General features: G+C 42.4%; 1 protein-coding gene across 1 annotated transcript in view; it reads right to left on the minus strand.

The window, feature by feature from the left end:
- Positions 1 to 2,177: 2,177 nt before the first annotated feature.
- Tshr (thyroid stimulating hormone receptor) overlaps positions 2,178 to 20,323 on the minus strand; it is a 122,181-nt gene continuing 104,035 nt past the window's right edge. Inside the window, exons 9-10 of the mRNA XM_035445922.1 lie at positions 7,612 to 7,800; positions 2,178 to 3,591 (exon numbers count right to left, since the gene is read on the minus strand). Coding sequence (XP_035301813.1) covers positions 2,178 to 3,591; positions 7,612 to 7,800 — 1,603 coding nt within the window. The remainder of the gene's footprint in view (positions 3,592 to 7,611; positions 7,801 to 20,323) is intronic.

Genomic DNA, 20,323 nt, shown 5'->3' on the forward strand with positions numbered 1-20,323 from the left:
TAGAATGCTATTGAAATTCCAGGATCAATGCTGATCATTTGTTTGATATATGTTGTTTTACTATCTTTCTGTTCTTATCCGTAGATGCCTCCTTAATGAATCCTCATCAACAAACATTCTAGGAGTTACTAATCAATCAGTTTCAACCAATATGGATTTCTTAGCAATGGTGCACAGTGTTTTTCCCTCTTTGATTTTAACATACACGTATAATGTGAACCTCAGAAGAAACTTGACAAATTAAAAGAAATACTATATACCTTAGTACAGGAAGAAAATTTATTTCGTTTTGACCATGTCCTCTTCTAGGACTTTGTTTTCAAAGCACTAGGTCAGCTACTCAAGACGAAACACATCCTTTGTCCATATGTGATATTTCGAAATGTCACAAGAGAGAAACACATGCCACAAGATAACACATTTGTTCAATTTCAGTAGTTACAAGTGACCTGTTGGGAAAGCCAGTGCTTGTGTGACTATGACAAAGCACCAGGCCAGTCAAGTAAGGGCTGCGTCAGATGACCCACAAACCCTACTCCACAGACTTAAAGTGACACAGCCTTTTATTTCCTGCTTTGGTTCATGAGCACTGAGAAGCAAATGCCAAATCTGCTCAGGGTGGGGTGGGGTGGGGACACTAGAACAATGTGGTAAGGAGTTCTCCAGACAGGCAATCTGGAAGGTAGACCTGTAGATGCAGTTCCTGGCTGTTTGAAGCAAGGTTATCATTGGGACACAAATGTTTTATGTCAGTGACTGGCAGGGTTAGAAGGAAACTGCCAGTGTCAGATGAAAAGATTTCTCTCTTGACAGTGTTAGTGTGATGTGAGCTGCAGAGGGCATGAAACCAATCTGTGAAGATGAGGTAAATGTTTTGAAGTGAGTCAACACAGTCCCACAGTAACTATTATTAGTCTATCTTTTGTTGCTTTGTTTTTGAGGGGTTTCTCCGTGTATCCCTGGCTGTCTTGGAACTTGCTTTGTAGACCAGGCTGGCCTGGAACTCAGAGATCGACTTGCCTCCACCTCCTAAGTGTTGGAATTAAAGGTGTGCAGCACCCTGCCAGGCTGTATTGTTAGTCTAGTACATAAATTCCAGTCTGTTTTGGACTTATATAGGTGTAATAATTAGATGAATAATTAGGATCTGTCTCCAGATAGTCACTCAGTAGAATTTTTTGGTTCAGACATGATGATAAAAATGAAATAAAGAAAAATCTTCTTGGGTCTTATCATGGTTCCAAAAAGAAGTAGACAGCAGCTCCACAAGATAGAAAAATCAGATTCTACTTAAGTAGTACCTTTTTTTTTTAATGTCATGAAAATGTATCCTTGAAGACGAGATGCACCTAGAGTTTTTAAAATGAAAGAGGCCATCACGTGTCTCCATTTCTACAGAACTTGGAGTTCCAGGGACTTGCTCAACAGTTGACTGGTGTCTGGTGATAACATTCAACAGGTGACTATGTGTTCTTTGTCCTCATCCCCACGTGTTGCTTAGAAAGACCTTCCAGAGTTCCTAACTTCTACAAGAAGACAATTCTTAGATTGCTCAGCCACAAAAGATGAAATCTCAGCAGTTTCTCCAGTCCATGCATGTAGATTCCCCCTTTTCATGTTTAATGGAAGCAGCTTTGTGATATCTAGTTGTGTTTGGGTTTCCAGATTTCTTTTGTCCTCTTGAGATGGGGTCTTGTGTAGCTCAGGCTTGGAACTCACTATGTAACTAAGGATGAAATTTGCCTCTACCTCCCAAATGTGGCATTTTAATTTTTAAGGAACAAACCTTTCTTTGGTTATACGAGGGGAGCCAATGAGGAGCTGCATAAGAAAATGAATGTTGGCCATTTGTTGTGTCTTTACTATAAAACAACAGCACATAAACCGGAGAAGACAGATGCGGGCATGGTTCAGTTGGTATCTGTGGGACATGTTGCACAGTGTCATCTTCGAGCATCCAGCATGTCCACTGGAGAGTGTAGACTATTTTCACATCACCTAGGACTCAGATATGCTGACAGCTTCTCTCCCTTCTTGGAGATAATACCCTCTAGAGATGAACTGTGTCCATATAAAACATCACCTGCATGAAACTATGCATCCGTGTGTCGTAGATCAGAACATGTGTTCAAGAAACCAGCCGTTTTAAGTCCCACTGTGAATAACGTAGCATCATTTTACAAGGCCGTTTGCTTATATTCTTCTGAAATTTGTCCCTGTGTTTTTGGAGCTAGGTGGGCATTTCCAAGGAGTTCATAGGCATCTTGCATGTTGGGGAGACTCTGCCTCATGTCCTGGGGAACCTTTTGAATCTGAACACCAGTGCTGTTGTTTGGACAGACTCTCTGACCCTGATATGCCTGGGCCTGGCGTTTGCAGATGCCAAACTTGCTTAGCAGGATGAACACGTCCCTCTGGAAGGCCTTGGTGAAAATAGCATAGAGGAATGGATTGGCACAGGAGTTGAGAGGGTAGAAAAGAACAAGCAAGATCTTGGAGTTAGTAACGGTGATTAGGGGCTTGTTCATAAGTGCTGACAGGGCATAGAAGGAGATGGGGGCCATGCACATGAAGTCAGTGAAGATCAGTACAGCCATCCTCTTGGCAATCTTGGTGTCTTTGTCTCGAGGGTTGTACTGGGGATTTCGGACTGTGATGTAGATCTTCACATAGCAGGAACAGACGATGACAAAGGCAATGACATTGAGCAGCAGAACAAGGACAATGTACGCAAGAGCAAGAGGCGTGTCAGTGTCCATTGGCAGGCAGATGCTGACCTTGGCATAGCTGCTTATTCCCACCATAGGGAGCAGGGCAAGGAGGAAGCAGGCCACCCAGCCGCCAGCCATGATGGTGTATGCGTGCCTCAGGCGGATCTTCCTATCCAGGCGCATGGCGAAGGTGATGGCATACCATCGCTCCAGGGTGATGACTGTTAGTGTGTACACCGATAGCTCACTGGCAAAAACAGTGAAGAAGCCAGCAGTGTTGCACCCAGGGCCTGTCTGCCAGTCAATAGCATGGTTGTAGTACTCAGAGTGTGTGTACAGGTCTACAGAGGCAATGAGAAGCAGGTATACGCCCATGCAGAAATCTGCAAAGGCCAAGTTGCACATAAGAAAGCGTGGCACAGTCAGTTTGTAGTGGCTGGTAAGAAGAATAAATAGGACAAAGATATTGCCCAGGAGAGCCAGCAGACTGACAAACCACACCACGATTCTCAGGAACTTGTAGCCCATGATATCTTCACAGGGGTTAAACTCATCTGACTTGGGGGTACACACCATGTCTTCATTGTCCCCACACACAGTGTAGTCATAGTGGCTGTCAAAGGCTTGCAGAGTCTCTTCCTGAGGATTTTTGAGCTCTTGGCCAAAACCAATTATCTCCTCTTCTTGTTCTTCAAAGAATACGTAATAATGAGAGTTGCTGGGGCTCTCCTGGAACTTCGAGTTTTGTTTGTACCCAACACTGTTGTCACCCAGATCTTCCTCATATTCCTGGTAGATGGGACCTCTCAGGACATTCACTGATTTTCTTTGACGCAGGTTCCGGATACTGCTCTCATTACACATCAAGGACTCTAGGATTCTGTAAGGCAACAGATACGAGTCACCTCTTGCTTCAAGTCCACCTTTCACCTCCCTTAGTTCCTGGGAAGATACACAATTTACTTCATTTGATGTTCATGGTGCTACCAATTCTGCATGATCTGGTCAGGACTGCCTTTGCTGTATCATTGAAATCATTTACTTAATTTATTGTGCCTGCATGCACCACAGCACAGTATGGAGTTCAAAGGGTAATGGCAGAACTAAACCTTCCTAGTCAGAAATCACTCCAAGTGCTTCAAAGATTAATGAGAACACTTTAATAAAAGCATGCATCTAGATTCTGGCTAAGCCTATGGGATCCCAGCCATGGACAGAAATCCTCTACAGCCTGGAGTTGAGCTATAATATGGTAACCTTCCATCTGCTTTTGTCTGTAGGTGGCTTTTTAAGCTCCCATCCCAAGCTGTACGTTCTGAGCAATTAGGTGTGTTTTATAGAAACAAAACGAAGCAGCAGTTTTTTGGTTATCTTTAGATTATACCAAGCAGCACAGATGCAGCTCTCTGTTAAACAAACCGGCTTTGCTGTCTGAACAGCTGGTAGCCAGGGCCATTTTCTCTTTGCTGCCACTGAGAAGAGGGGCTCCCATGAGTGAGTTATGAAGAAACACATCCTAATTTATTCTACTAGTACAACTCTGCCTTCCCTATGTTACACCTAAATTTGGTTAGTAAGCTATTTGTCTTAGAGTTGTGTTGGAGGAAATACTTCAAGTAAATTCTATTTCTGTGTAACTTAATATTTTCTAAACAAATCTTCTATAACACTTGTTTATTATTTTTCACTTTATTTCAGAAGGACAACTTGTGGGAGTTACTTCTCTTCTTCCACCATGTGGGTCCTGGGGCTGGGACTCGGATTACCAGACTTGGCAGCAAGCACCTCCCTGAGCCGTCTTTCCCAACCTCTGCTCCATCCATTTATATGACCTTACTTCTCCTACTGTGACCATTGACATTGACCCTATTTCCCGTCATCTTGAGCTACTTTAAGAAGAGTCATGATTGAAAAGCATGGACACTGGAGCCTGCTTAGAACACGGCTCATTTAGTTACTAACTGCTCCATGTTGAGTAGGTCTGTGAAACTTGTTCATGTGTGAATGGAATGAGAGCATTGAATGAGCATCTTTTCCAAGCTGTTACACCAGTATGGGGAGCACGAACCGTGCCATCTATGTGTTTGTGATTGCTATGAACACCATTCCTATTTGGAGTTCAGAGCTCCACACTCCCTTTGCCTAGAAACTCATGGCCACCTGTACTCACTATTCAATTTTAAACATACGCTGCTTTCTTCATAGGACTCTTTCCTGATCTCTTTAAATAAACCACCTCACCCTGGTGCTTCATCCCTTCATAACCCGGACTGACATTTCCTTCTTTCTCTGTTGACTTCCTCCAGTAGATTCTAACTACATTCAAGAAGCCTCCTAGTACTCTGTTGTGGCTAAGATAATGCCAGGCACATAGGAGGTGCTCACCAAAGATTTGCTAACAAATGAATAAGTGGCCACAGCACACAGATATACTCATAATAATATGACTTACTTTGTCAATTTTTTTTTGAGATTATGGTATAATCATGTCATTTTCCCCTTGGAAACCTCCCATATATCCTTCTTTGCTCTCTTTCAAATTCATGTCCCTTTTTTTCATTAATTGTGGTTATTGTTGTTATTGTGTGTCTGTGTTTGTGGACACATAAATACAACCCGTTCAGCTTGTATAGTGTTATTTGTATGTATTTGGTTTTAGGGCTAGCCATTTGGTATTAGATAACCAATCAGTGCTCTTCCCTGGGAAGACTGTTTCTCCTACTCTCAGCTTCCTTGTTGCCTGTTGTTCTTTGTGTAGGGTTGAGGCCTATGGACCTTCCCTGCAGAAGCAGCAGCAGTGTGTCTGTTGTTGTTGTCCTTGTTCAGTTCCCATTTAGGAGTTGTGTTGGTGAGACTCCATGGATGTAGTAGCTTCTGACATTCCTAGGAGACACACTCTCCCAGCAGACTCTCTGTTCCTGTCTCTTACAATCTTTTTATCCCTTCTTCCTTAGTGATCCCTAGGTCTTGGGTGTGGGAGTTCTGTTGTAGTCCAGTCAGGACTGGAAGGATTTACATTTCTACTGTATTGCCAGAGCTGTATCTGCCAGCGAGGTTCACTCTAACCATACATTTATCTCCAATCCTCTCCACTTGGTGTCATGTAGTGATAGCATAGCAATGGATACCAACACCTTGTGCCCATGCAGTTATTATGGCCACAATAGCCCCCTTTGCCTGGTTCTTCAACTTTCCCTTTTACATCTGCCTCTGTGAGTAGGCCCTGTTTTTTTTTTTTTTTTTTTTTTTCTGGTTACAATTATGAGTGTAGAAAGTCACCGAGTAGATACTTGTGTAGAAACTAAAGGAGACAGACAGAAATAGATAAATGAAGGTGGAGTTAGAACAGGAGGTGGCACAAGACATGAAAGAGGTAATAGGTCAGAACAAGAAACAGAGACAGGTTGGAGTGTAATGAAGGAGTCTCTCTCCTCGGCACTCTTGCAAGCAGCCAGATTGTACTGGCTGGTTTTGTTTTGTTTTGTTTTTGTTGTTTTGTTTTGTTTTGTTTGTTTGTTTGTTTGTTTTCAAGACAGGGTTTCTCTGTGAATCTTTGGAGCCTATCCTGGCACTCGATCTGGAGACCAGGCAGGCCTTGAACTCACAGAGATCCACCTGCCTCTGCCTCCCTAGTGCTGGGATTAAAGGTGTGTGCCACCAACGGCCGGCTACTGGCTGGTTTTGTGTGTCAACTTGATACAAGCTAGAGTCATCAGAGAGGAAGGAGCCTCAGCTGAAGAAATGTCTCAATGAGATCCAGCTGTAAGGTATTTTCTCATTTAGTGATCACTTAGGGTGCCATTGACCTTGTTTGATTTTTTTTTTCTGGAGATCTTTTAATAGTTATATGATGCCATTTTACAAAATAATGTTCATAGCCCTCTCTGATCCCAAGGGTTTACCAAGAGAATAAAATGTGGGCCCCCCTACGGTGGGTGGTGCCACCACTGAGCAGGTGGTCCTGGGTTCTATAAGAAGGTGAGCTGAGTGGGCCAGGGGAAGCCAGTCTGTAAGTAGCTGCCCTCCATGACCTCTGTATCAGTTCCTGCCTTGGGGATCCTGCCCTGTTTGAGTTCCTTTCCTGACTTCCTTCAATGATGAACAGCAATGCTGAAGTGTAAGCCAAAAAAAACCCCCTTTCCTCCCCAATTTGCCTTTTGCCTTTTGGTCATAGTGTTTTGTTGCAGCAATAGAAACTGTTAAGACACAGATATTGAAATAATATATGTCATAATATATATATATATATATATATATATATATATATATATATGTATGTATGTATTTTGAGACAGGGTTTCTCTGTGCAACAGTCCTGGCTATCTTGGAACTCACTCTGTAGACCAGGCTGGCCTCAAACTCATTGAGATTCACCTGCCTCTGCTTCCTAGGTGCTGGGATTAAAGGCTTGTGCCACCACCCGGTTAATACTTTTTACTTGTTACATTCCAGATAGTCAATTCCTGGTGTTTTCCAGTGAACATCTTTATCTTCTAAAAACCCTTATTGATGACAATGTGATTGATATGTGACGACGTAGTGATCTCAATTCTTAGAAGCTCAGAATTGCTGAGTAAGTAGGCTGAGATGACACAGCTGGAAGCTGATGGGGTTGGGATGCAGGCCAAACCTGCTTCACTGTCTGTGCACACCAGACAAGTTAGCTCCACAGTGAGCCTTAATCTCCATGATATCATTTCTTATTGTCTTCCCTTCCTCCTGCAGCCTAGTGATGTGGGCCTTATTTCTCATCTGCAACCGCTTTGCTCCCAGGGCTTTCCTGCTTATGTGGATGCTTCCGGTTCTTTCCCTCCTGGGTTTTAAATCAATCACATCCTCTTCCAATTCTAAAAATGAATCCAACTCCCATCACGGCTTATTTCAGGCCCCTGCTACTTACCCCCTGATTTTCTTCTGGTTCTTAAAGGCACAGCAGTGGCTTGGGTAAGACAGGTCAGCCCGAGTGAGGTGGAGGAAACTCAGGGACAGAGGAAGCTTCTTGAGAGTCCAAGTATCTTTTGCGATCAGTTCTTTCAGGTGCTCCAGGCCTTTGGAGGGGAGGGCAGTGACACTGGTGGAGGACACATCTCTGGGGTTTAGAGAATAAAACAACACAGACAGGCAGTGAGCAACCGGGGCCTTCTTGTCTTCGCTCCATCCCTCAAATCAAACAGTCCTGAGACTAAAGGGGAGATGGCAAGTTCCTTTCTGCTATGGACTGTGTAATCTGAGTTCATTACCTATATCCACTGGTCCACAGCAGATAGGAGTTTCTAAGCCAAGGTTACAAAGAACTGCTGTTTTATTTATTTTTTTTTTAAAGTTTTAATAGACCATTGGTGTGTGTGTGTGTGTGTGTGTGTGTGTGTGTGTGTGTGTGTGTGTGCATCCCAGTACACACATACCATGGTATGCACATGGAAGTCAGAGGGCAGATTCATGGAGTTCTCTCTCTCCTTTCATCTTTACGTGGGTTCTGGGGATTGAACTCAGGTCTTCAAACTTAAGTGGCAAGTGCTTTTTACCTGGTGAGCTATCTTATCAGCCGAGAGCTACTACATTCATCGAATGGAAGTCTTGCATTTAATCAACACAAATCCACTAACATTTTATTCTCTTGGTAAACCCTAGGGATCAGAGAGGGCTATGAACATTATTTTGTAAAATGACATCATATAACTATTAAAAGATCTCCAGAAAAAAAAAAAGTCAGACAAGGCCAATGGCACCTAAAATGTTATCACTTTTTGGATGTGGGGGCTTGGGTCTGGAGACACATAAACTACTCCTTTGTGGGGATTGGCATCAATATTATGAAAATACTCTCCATTAAATGCAGAATTTAAGGATTCAATAGTTACATAGTGAATCATGGCTGAGAACCCTCCCTATTACAGTTTCTTTTGAGAAGACTGTAAATATATTCCTATTTTTAAAAAGCTAATTATTTTATTAATTACTTCTAAAAATTACTTCTGCAAAATGCAATGGAATCTTGAAATTTGCAGGCAAATGGATGGAACTAGAAGAAACCATCCTGAGTGAGGTAACCCAATCACAAAAAGACAACCATGGTATGTACTCACTCATATATGATTTTTAGACATAGAGCAAAGGTTTACCAGCCTATAATCCTCTTCCCCAAAGAAACTAGAAATCATGAATGACTCTAAAGGATAAGTAGACCCCAGGAATGGGAAGTGGCATGAACTCTCGAGCTAATTGAGAGCATGAGGGTAGGGGAGTGGGTGCTGCCACAATAAGAGCACAAGAAGAAGAGTAGAGGAGAAGAAATGGAGGAGCAGAGATATTAAGTTGGGGGAAGAATAGAGGAGAGAGAGCAGGATGAGAGATACCATATCAGAGGGAGCCACTATAGGTCTGAGAAGAGATCTGGAACTAGGGAGATCTCCAGAGACCTACAAGGATGACACGATCTGACAGTCTGGGCAGTGGAGGAGAGGATGGCCTAGAAGCCCTTCCCCTAGAATGAGATTGATGACTACTCTCTATGCTATCCTAGAGTCCTCATCCAGTGGCTGATGGAAGCAGAGACAGACATCCACAGAAATACACTGAGCTGAAATCTGGAACCTAGTTGAAGAGAGGGAGGAATGAAGAATGAAGGGGTCTGTACCAGGTTGGAGAAACCCACAGAAACAGTTGGCCTGAAAAAGGGAAAGCATATCGACCCCAGACGCTCTTTGGGAGGCCAGTACGGGACTGATCCAGCCCCCTGATCATGGATGCCAATGGGGAGGCCCCTGCACTCCTGGGAGCCTCCGGAGGTGGACTGGCGTTTTGCTCTGGTGTGTGTGTGTGTGTGTGTGTGTGTGTGTGTGTGTGTGTGTGTGTGACTTTGAGAGCCCATCCCACTTGAAGGGATGCGCTCTGTCTCTGGACACATGGGGAGGGGCCTAGGCCCAGCACAGGAAGATTTGGTGGACTTGGTGGAGCCTCTATTGGGGGCCCTACCCTGCCTGGGGAGTGGTGGGTGGATGGGGTGGGGGATAGGTTGGACGTGGGGGAGGAGGGATCGGGGTGAGGGGAGGGAGAGGGAAAAGGGACTTACATGTGAAACAAGCCTGTTCCCTAACTTGAATTAATAATAATAATAATAATAATAATAATAATAATAGAAAAAAATTACTTCTGCAAACTGTGAGAGAGAGATGTAGTGGGGCTACAAGTTGTATATTAATATTAGTTATTAAAGTAGAATGGCTTTTGGCTATTAAGTAGCAATTCTCTCTTCTCTAGTACCAAAGAGTTAGACTGTATGTCTTGTTGATGAATAAGGACATGAATATTTAACCTGCCATCTCTCTTCTTTTTATTTCATCAATTAAAATAGTCACTATGCATTCCCTGTCTAAGGCTTTTATATTTACAATATTTAATATAAGCTGGGTATGGTGGTATATGCCTTTAACCATAGCATAGGGAGGCAGAAGCAGGAGGGTCTCTAAGAGTTCTAAGCCAGCCTGGTTTACATAGCAGGTTTCAGGACATCCAAGACTACACAGTGAAACCTTGTCTCAAAAAAAATAGCAAAAACAATTTAAAAAATTAATATAAGCCTGGCATGGTGGCATATGTCTGTAATCTCAGCACTTGGAATGTGGAAGCTTGTGAATCAGGAGTTCAAGGCCATCATCCTTGGCTACACAGTGAGTTCAAACTAGCCTGGACTATGAGAGAAACCCTGTCCACATACCTAGGTGGTAACCAATTGCTCTCTAATAGAACTTAAATCTGACTTAGCAAGAGGGAAACCATGCCTGCTACTGGAAACCTAGCCAACTAGCAGGACTAGTGAAGTCATGGGCCTTGGAGGAGAACCTACAGCTGCCATGTTACTAAGCCAGCATATTCCTAACTCCATTAGAAATATTTGTCTTATACCCACAGATGAGTGTAGTCCTCACCCCTCATGAAGGAATCCTCTCTTTGCAACAGATGGAGACCAGCACAGAAAACCACAAGCAATCCACTGCAGAGTTCCAATGTATACATCTATAGAACAATTCCTAAACCCAAGACTCAGGGACCGGAAGAAGGGGCCGGAAGATTGCAAATGAGAGGAACAGGAAGTTTGTATCTCCTAGGAATGTCAGAAAGTACATCCATAAAATCTCACCGACATGACTTCCTAAACAGCTGAACAAGGGCAACAATAGACATGACAACATGGATGGGGAAAGCCCAAAAGTCCTCCACCCTACACAAAGAACTACAGACAACTGGGGAATGCTGAGAGTGAAAGAAATAGTCTTCCCTAGGGAAGCACACACCAGCTAGTTTTCTCATTCCAAATGGCCAGCCATAAAAACGGGCATATGAGTAAAATTATACAGACTGAGCAGGCTACATTTAATGTATCTAGAAACATGTAGGTAATATACATGTGCCTATATGCATGTAACAATTCTTAATGAAAACTAGAGGCCATGAATTTGAAAGAGCAAGGAAAGGCATATGGGGAAGGGTGTTACAGGGAGAAAAGGGAAGGGAGAATGATGTAACTATATTATAATCTCAAAAAATAAAAAAAATTAACAACAAACTAAAAAGAAAGAACAATTAGTAGCGTCTACTTAGCAAGTGAAATCTAGTGTTATCAACTTCTTCCATTACAACCGGATTTAACTGGAATTATATTATCAAGGTTCCAGGCTGCCAGAACTTGATACTCCTCCTCTTCCTCTTCCTCCTCCTTTTAAACAAATATAAAGCTCATGTATTATTCTCATTGTTACCATAGAACTATGATTCTTGTGGGAGGAAGTGACATATTTGTTATTTTGGTTTGCTTTTTTTAAATTTAAAATTCTACGGTTCTGTGTGTTCTAACCTTGCCCATTAACAAGAATGAACTTTGGCACTTGTCACTGAATGTTCTCCAGGTGATTAACACTAGAGAAAGAAGTTTGGGAAATTGGCACAAGTAACTCTGCAGCTGGGGAAAGAGTAGAGGGAAGAGAAAGTGCCTTTAGCACAGCTGTGAAGTGTGGCCTCTCCTGTCCTTTGGATGCCCTTTGGATGCTCCTCATTTACTCCTCCCCCTGCAATCCCCCCATCTTCAAGGTCAGGCCATCTTTCAACTCCAGTTTCTCTTGAAGCAACTTAGGTATCTCTACTCTGTGGTTCGTCCGTCCGTCTGTGGTATCGAAAGAGGATAGCATCTTTTAGCTCATTTCACCTGCTTTGCTCTCTTCCAGGCAAGTGTGACTGGCATAGTCTATGCATGTGGCCCAACACAGAAACTATAAACTTGCTTAGAATATCATGAGCTGTGTATGTGTGATTTTGTTGTTGTTGTTGTTTTGAATTGTGAGTGATGCCATCCCTGGGCTGGTGGTCCTGGCTTCTATAAGAAAGCAGGTTGAGCAAGCCGTGGGAAGCAATCCAGGAAACAGCTCCTCTCCATGGCCTCTACATCAGCTCCTGCCTCCAGGTTCCGGCCGTTTGAGTTCCTGTCCTGACTGCCTTCAATGATGAACAGTGATATGGGCACATAAGGCAAAGAAATCCTTTCCTCCCCAGCTTGCTTTCGGCCATGCTATTTCTTCATAGCATGCAGTAACTCGAACAGCAGGCATGGACAAAGTCAGTGTTGGAGCATGAATACACACCTGAGAAACGTCTGTGGCATGATGTGTATTTGGAATTTAGTGGAGCTCAGCAAATCTTCATTTCCCTCCTTCATCAACTTTGAGTTTATCTGAACTCAAGCCCAAAGCAAAGGATCCAGTCACTACAACCCCAACCTGGAGCTTAACTAGTCTGTGTAACTGCTCATTTGACATCTTTACCTGCATACCCCCTCAGACATCTCCAGTTAAAGAGTCAAAACTAGTCAAAATTGCAGGGGGCGGCAGTAGTTTTCAGTTACCTATGGCTACCCCTCCTCTTTATCGTCCAGTTTTCTCTGTCATAGCAATCAGTACTCCTGTAGCTCAGTTGCTCAAACTTGGAGTATGCTGAACTTCGGCATTAGCATAGCATAGCAAAGAGCTGTGGGTTAAAATTCAAATGATCTCAAATCCACCCACGTCCAACAATTTGTACCTCTGTGCTCTAAATCTGTGCATTTAACCAACTCCATGTTGAAAACTTTTAAAAAGGTAAGTTGTAGCTGCTCTGAATACACACACACACACACACACACACACACACACACACACACACACACACACACAGTTTTTCTCATTACTCCCCCAATTAAATATGGTCATATTAGCATAGCATTTACTTTGCCTGCGGTATCATAAACAATTTAGAGATGATTTAAAATATAAGGGAGGGCATACCTGGACTATATGCAAGTACAATGCTTTTATATATAAGGAATTTGACCAGTCTGAGTTTTGATATTCTTATTGGATCCTATAATCAATTCCTCTCATACATCAACAATGACTGTGTTTGAATCTTTACTTTAGGCTTTCTCACTCCAGCTAGCATCATCTTTTGCTGCAATAGCTTTTATGTTTGCTCCTTCCCCCTTCCGATCTGTTTTTCAGACAACCACCTAGAATTGTCTTAAGAATCAAGTAATGTTACTCTCCTGCCTAACTCCCTGTTTCCTCAGTGTCCTATCCACTCTTTGTTTTGTCTGCCAAGGCCTTGCAGAGCTGGTCCTTGATGACCTCTTTGGTCTCAGTGCTGTAAGACCACTTGATGTAGCTCTAAGTATCCATTGTGCATGCTGTGCTCCAGGTGTCCTGGTGTGACTCTCCCGAAGCAGGTTGTTCCACCCACACTGTTTCACTGTCACAGGGTCAAGCAGCAAGAGCAAATGGGTTTGTTGTTTTCCTCATCTCTATTCTAAATTGACCCTGACTCGCAGAGATCGTTCTCAACAGACACATAGAATGTTATCAGAAACGAAGGCAGTGGTTCCTTTCTGTTTCCCAGGCGACACCGCAAGTGATCTCCACTCGAAATAGTACAAGTGGAACGAATCTTCCCGTCATTCCTACCGGTATCCAGGAGAATCTTTCCTGCCTTTTATATACCAGCTTCCAGGGTTTAAACCTTCAGTGTTCTTTCATGTGGTCTCCTTTGCCCTTATTCTACATGGGTGCCATAAATACCTGTAATAAAGTAAAAGTGTGCTCCCTCCAGCCACCAGATACCAACCAGCCCAGTTTTCTTGTGTCCACTGACTTGAGATCTTTCCTACCGCCATGGTTTAGGGTCTTAATTATATTTCATCTGAATTTTGAAAAAATGTCACGAAGGTCTCCCAGGAGTCTAATGATCCTACCTTAACACTTAGAGTAGTATGTTCTGCCTAAAACATACTTTCATCATATTGCTCCAGCAGCATGGAAGCTGTGGTTCCTTTAAGGATATTTAAGCTGCTCAGGAGAATATTCTCCCTTCCCTCCACAGGGAGACTACCTCTAAACTCTGTGTCCTCTAGTGTGATCTTCTCCCTCATTCTGTTAGACCACACTTTCAAACAGCTTCTTGGAAAGGCCATAGACGAGAGATTTTCAACATGCTTCCATGTTCCGTTCTTACCTTAGATTAGGGCTTTGCCTGGCTATAGTATTTGGCACTGCAAACTTTTATTAAAAAGCATTCTTTCAAAATTTAAGTTATTTGTCTTATTATAATCTAATACCCATTGTTGCTTTTCATAAATACGATGCCACTCAAGTTCCTGTTATTTGGACTAGCTTTAACTCTCTATGTGTGTCTGTCTCTGACTTTCTGTCTCCCTCCTTCTCTCTCTGTCTCTCCATGTCTCTTTTTCTGTCTTGATCCCCCCCCCACCCCGTGCGCGCGCGCGCGCGCGCGTGTGTGGTGTGTGTGTGTGTGTGTGAGAGAGAGAGAGAGAGAGAGAGAGAGAGAGAGAGAGAGAGAGAGAGAGAGAGAAAGAGAGAGAGAGGTGTCATTTTGAGCCGCTCTTGTTCTTTTGATCTTTTGGTAACAGGATAGACTGGGAAACCCAGTGCAATGTTCATGAATGTGGATATAACCACACTGGATTTCAGCAAGGCAAACAAACAAATGTAGACAATGAGCTTGAAATTCAGGTCTGAATCCTGGCTCCCTCATTCACTAATGGTCACTTATTAGCAGATGCCAGTGTGTCCTCAACAAATACTAGCTGTATTACTGTTATAGTTGTTGGGATGAAATGTCTCATTGGTTTTATCAGGTCATTAATTATTGCCTTGTGGAAAGTTCCTTGTCCTCTGCAATGTCTGATTCTTCAGGCTCATATTCCCATTGTTTACCTGGGTTTTGATCTCTCATGTTAGAAGTATTTTTTGCCTGGTGACCCTTTGTTACTTTTTAACACTTAAGAGTGAAAGTTGCTGTTGGATGATTTTTTTGGGGGGGGGCAATTGTAAAGAAAGGGGACCATTATGTTACTGGACTCTAAAATGTCAGATCATACTCCAACAGGAATCGGGGAGGGGCTCATGATCCCCCTACCCCAGCTGATGACCTACAGATAGTTGGTGGATTTTGGGTGAGGGAGAATCACTTCCTTTCAGGGTGTGGCCTCTGTAGATCTCCACGCAAATGGCCCACATGCATGAATATTTTGGCAGCACAAATTGGACTCACTGGATTATTTTAAAAAACAAAAGGACTCGAAGGTGGGAGGGAGGCAGGGAGTAGGGAGTGTTTCTGGGAAGAGTTTGGAGGCAGGAGAAGTAGGGAATGAATATATTCAAAATATATTGTATGTACATAGTAAATTACCAAAGAATTAATAAAAGTATTGTATTTATGAAATGTCAGTTTATGGTGTCTTTTTTGTTTCCATGTTTTCTAACTTCTTCACAAAAGAGACTTGAAATCTAAAGTCCTGAAATCCTAATAGGAGATATTAGCATTTTTCATGAATGGGTTAGGGAGTGTGATGGTCAATGTTAACTGTTAACATGACAGAATCTAAAATCACCCAGGAGATGAGCCTCTGGGTAACTATGCCTGTGAGGAATTATTGAGTATGAATTAAGTGAAGTGAGAAATCCTACCCTAAAAGGGAGAAAACCTATCATTCCATGGGATGGGAGCAAGCTAGCTGAGCACACATAGTCATCTCTGTCTGCTTCCTGACTACAGATGCAGTGTGGCCAGCCTGCCACCATGCCTTCCCTGCCATGACAGACTGTACCCTTGAACCGTGAGCCAAGACAATAAACCCTTTCTCCCTTAACTTGCATGTCAGGGTATTTTATCTCAGCAATATGGAAAGTAACTAATATAGAGGGTCAATGTTACTAGAGAGACACATTCACCCAATCCTTCTTCATTTAGTTCCATGTTCTCTCTTGACACAGGCCACACATATCACCTCTAAATCCTGTACTCCAAAGATTCTGTGCAGAGAGAGGGAGGGAGAGAGAGAGAGAGAGAGAGAGAGAGAGAGAGAGAGAGAGAGAGAGAGAGAGAGAGATGCCTCTGGCTATCTGCCCCTGTGAGATCTGTACATTTTACATTCCTTCTCCCCCACCTTTCTCTTTCATGAGTCTTCAGACAGTGGATATGCCCTTACCTATCTTCTGTGCTCAACCTATCATCTTTTACTTTTAGCCACCACTCTGCTGAGCATGTGAACTGTGTAACATCTTAGACAAATGCTGTCAAATACGGAGCTGGAGTAGACAGTCTCCCATCTATGGCGTTGATGGAGAAAGAATGTTGGTCTGAAGAAAATCCCCTAACTGAAAAATTTAGGGTCCTTTTAATGTGCTTGAAGCTGTATCTTTGCTTATTTACTCCATTTTTTTTTTAAATTTGATCACTTTGCATCCTGGATTTCCTTAGTGCAATTTCTTTCCTACAATAATCAGACATTCAGGAGATGGTTAAAGCCTACAGTTTCCATAATTTATGTCAAGAGAGCTCATGGAGTTCCCTGTTGCATTATGAATCTTAGAATGAAAACTTTCTCACAAACTGAGAACACTCAAGAGAAGAGCTCTACCACAGGAGATGGGAACAAAGGGACTCTGGGTCAGAATTTAATTAACAAGATGGATTTCTATGTCCTGTCAGAGAGAGGGTGTGCCCACATGAAAGCCCACAGTTTCCTCTTTGCTCCTACTCTTGTAGGAACAGAACTGTAAGAGAGACAAAGAAGTTGGTAATCACCCATGTTTGCATGGGTCACACTGTATGCATAATTCTATGAACTAAAACCTCCACGTTGTGGAAAGGAACACAACCGTACACAAGATATAGGTATTGATGGTATATTATAAATGATAACAAAGAGAACAACTCACACCTACAGCCGATAACCAGATTTGGCACTCTGAGAAGTCCAGCCCCAGATGCCTCCTAGACCTGGCCTGAAGCCTGAGAGGAGGATGAGCGCCTCCTCTCCTCTCTCTTTGTCCTACCTCTATGCACCTGTGACCACGCCCAAATGGGTGTGGTCAGCAGTACAGGTATCCAGGGTCTCTCCCTACAATGTGGTATTTACGTTTGTGACTTATTTGTTGAAAAACAAAATAATCCCAGGTAGACCAACCTCTCTCATCAGTTAGCCAGCAGCCAGTATTGTCTAGTTAATTATAGCATCATGAGTAAAAGTTGTTGCAGAATATAACACACTTGATCTTTTTTTTTTTTAACCTTTACTACAAAGTCCTATGCATCCTTGCATCCTCAATTCTTTTAATCAGAAGTAATTGAATCAGTGAGATGAATGGTGATGGAAAGTCCATAATTGTTTTGAAATTGAAAGTACGCCATAAAATATTTGTGAGCATGTTTAGCAGAGTTCGATAGACATTCACAAAAAGTAAATTTCTTTGTCTTTAAAGATGTGAGACAGGGAGAGGAAAGACATAACTGTATTGTTTGTTTTTCAGGTTCTTTGCTGTAGAGGGATCTTGTTAACAAATGTTGACTGATTAATAAATTATGAATTTACATGACATTTTGACATTTAGGACTTTTTGCCAGTGTTGTTTTCCTGGGGTTCATCCAACAAAATTCTTATGTTCTATTGTTGTTTTTAATCATGCTAAAAGACAAATGCAAAGCCACCCTTGAATAATTAACTTTGGTAAAATTGTACTACAAAAGAGCTTATGGATTTTTGAATTATTTTAGACATGAAACATTTTTCTACTAGCATTTAGTGTATATGAAGGCATTTATTCTGAATGAATCTCTAGATTCAGGGCAGTGAGTCCTAGGATTTTAGTGAAATTTTTTCTATTATTTAAAATAAAAACAAACAAGAAAACAAAAATCCTTGAGGTATGATAATTGTATTTTTAGTTGATTAAAGAAAAATAATGTTTGTTTGACTCTGAGGATCTTCACACTAACTCTGTCACCTCTCTCCATCCAAAAGGAAGCCTACTAGTTGGTGTCCACTGTGCAATAGTTGTTAAAAGATATCTCAATAGTTGTTAAAAGTAATGCTAGCATTAGAGGCTGCTGTGATTTCAAGTGTTGGTTTTTTTTTCTTCTCCATGTCAGTAGCTAGGATGGTAAGAATCTCATGAGGATTTGGGAGAACTCAAGCATCCTTAGTTTCTAGTACCACTCCTTTGATCTGAAGATTCCTAAGGCTGGAGCTGCCCATCCTGTGATCTTGCCCAGGAGAAACTATACACGGTGCAGGAGGTTTAACTGTCTATATTTGCTCTGCAAAGAGTTTTGTGAGCCTCTTTCATTGCCTTTGCTGTGACCATGAAGGTGGAGCTGTGCCTTAAGACACTTGAGGCACTTGAGCTGTTTCCTCAGCAACTTGGCTCCTGAGCCAGGCACTGCAACGGATCTGTTTGTCTTGGGTTTGCAAAGCTTTCCCAGTCAGTAAGCAGAGTGGCCTATCACATTATCGTCTTCTAACTTTGATTCCCTAGGAGGTTCCCCTTTCCAAGACAGCTGCTACAGGAGCTGCCTTGAGCAGCCCAGAAAGAAAGCTAGGGTCCTCGCTGATGGGGCTTTCAGAGCTAGATTCCACTCTCCTTTGAGGGAGGTACAATTCCTTATAAGAAGTTGGGAGATCCAGAAGAGCTAGAACCAGGATTAGAGGCAAGGAAAAGAAGGCATGTAGGAGAGTTGAAGACGGCCACACCCTGTAAAGAGTTCTTTGGCTACTACTGATGTCCTCACGGCCACCCTACAGTCAGCCCTTCTTCCTCATCCAATCATGTGATCTCATGATTGGATCTTTTAAAGGTTCTGTTTTCAACCTAGCTTTTATTGACTTTGCCCTTTCCCACCTAACTCCACCCCCACCCTGCCTGATGCCTACCTCCTTCAGTAAGGTCTTTGCTAAATCACACTAACCACAGCTAGCATCATCATCATCATCATCATCATCATCATCATCATCATCTCTCTCTCTCTCTCTCTCTCTCTCTCTCTCTCTCTCTCTCTCTGGTTTTTCCAGACAGGGGTTCTCTGTGTAGCTTTTTGGAACCTGTCCTAGAACTGACTGTGTAGACCAGGCTGGCCTGGAACTCACAGAGATCCACCTGCCTTTGCCTCCCTCGTGCTGGAATTAAAGGCATGCGCCACCACCTCCCAGCCCTAAATATCTCTTTATGGCTCTTCCTACATTAAATTTATGTCATAGTCACTTATTTACATTTCTCTGAAATTTTGTTTTAATCTGTGTAAGAGTTTCATCTCTTCACTCAACAAAATCCCCAAGACAAATTGAGTGAATGAACATATACCCCCACCGAGTCTTAGATAAGCCAGCTGTCCTCAAGCAAGGTAGACAACAGAGTATAAATTAGTGATGGCAGAGGGTCTGTGGTTAGAACTAAAACTGACTTCTTTTCTGACCAAATGTTACTCAGAATCACAAGTCAATCAAAGAAAACAGAGGCCGCAGTAGAAAAATGGACACAAGATTTGAACAGACACTTTTCAAAAATACACAAATGCTAGTAAGTATATTAAAAGATGATCAGCATCATTAATATCAGGGAAACACAAACTGAGACCACAATAAGATGCCATTTATATACACTGTAATGACTAGACTCAAACAAATGGACAGTATGCCTGAAATCCCAGCACTTGATAGCTGGCAGCTGGAGCTTGAGTTTGAGGCCAGCCTAAGCTACTTAGTGCAACTGTCTCAAAAAGCCAAGGGCTTGGGATGTAGCTCCATGGTAGAATGTTTGTCTAATATATGCAAGATCTGGGGTCAGTTTCCATCAGTACACACACAATGATTGATTACAATGAAAAAAAGAAGGTTGGCTGGGATGAGGCTCTCATATATTATTGATGGGGAATAGAAAATGAGACAGACAACCAGGGCTAGCGAGATGGCTCTGTACTTAAGAGCACTGGCTGTTCTTCCAGAGGACCTGGGTTCAATTCCCAGCACCCACATGGCAGCTCACAACTGTCTGAAACTCCAGTTCCAGGGGATCTGGAACCCTCAAACAGACATTCAGGCAAAACACCAATGCACATAAAAATAAATAAATCTTTTTTAAAAAATTAGACAACCATTTTAGAAAGAAGTTTGGCAGTATATCCAATAAAGTTAAACCTACATCTACCCTGTGGCCTGGCAATTTTGCTCCTAGATTTTTATGCTAGAAAATTCAAAAGATCCATGGCTATTTATAATAGAGAAAGCCCTAGGAGAT

The sequence above is a fragment of the Cricetulus griseus genome, chromosome 5 (assembly GCF_003668045.3).
Source record: "Cricetulus griseus strain 17A/GY chromosome 5, alternate assembly CriGri-PICRH-1.0, whole genome shotgun sequence".
In the NCBI taxonomy this organism is placed as follows: domain Eukaryota; kingdom Metazoa; phylum Chordata; class Mammalia; order Rodentia; family Cricetidae; genus Cricetulus; species Cricetulus griseus.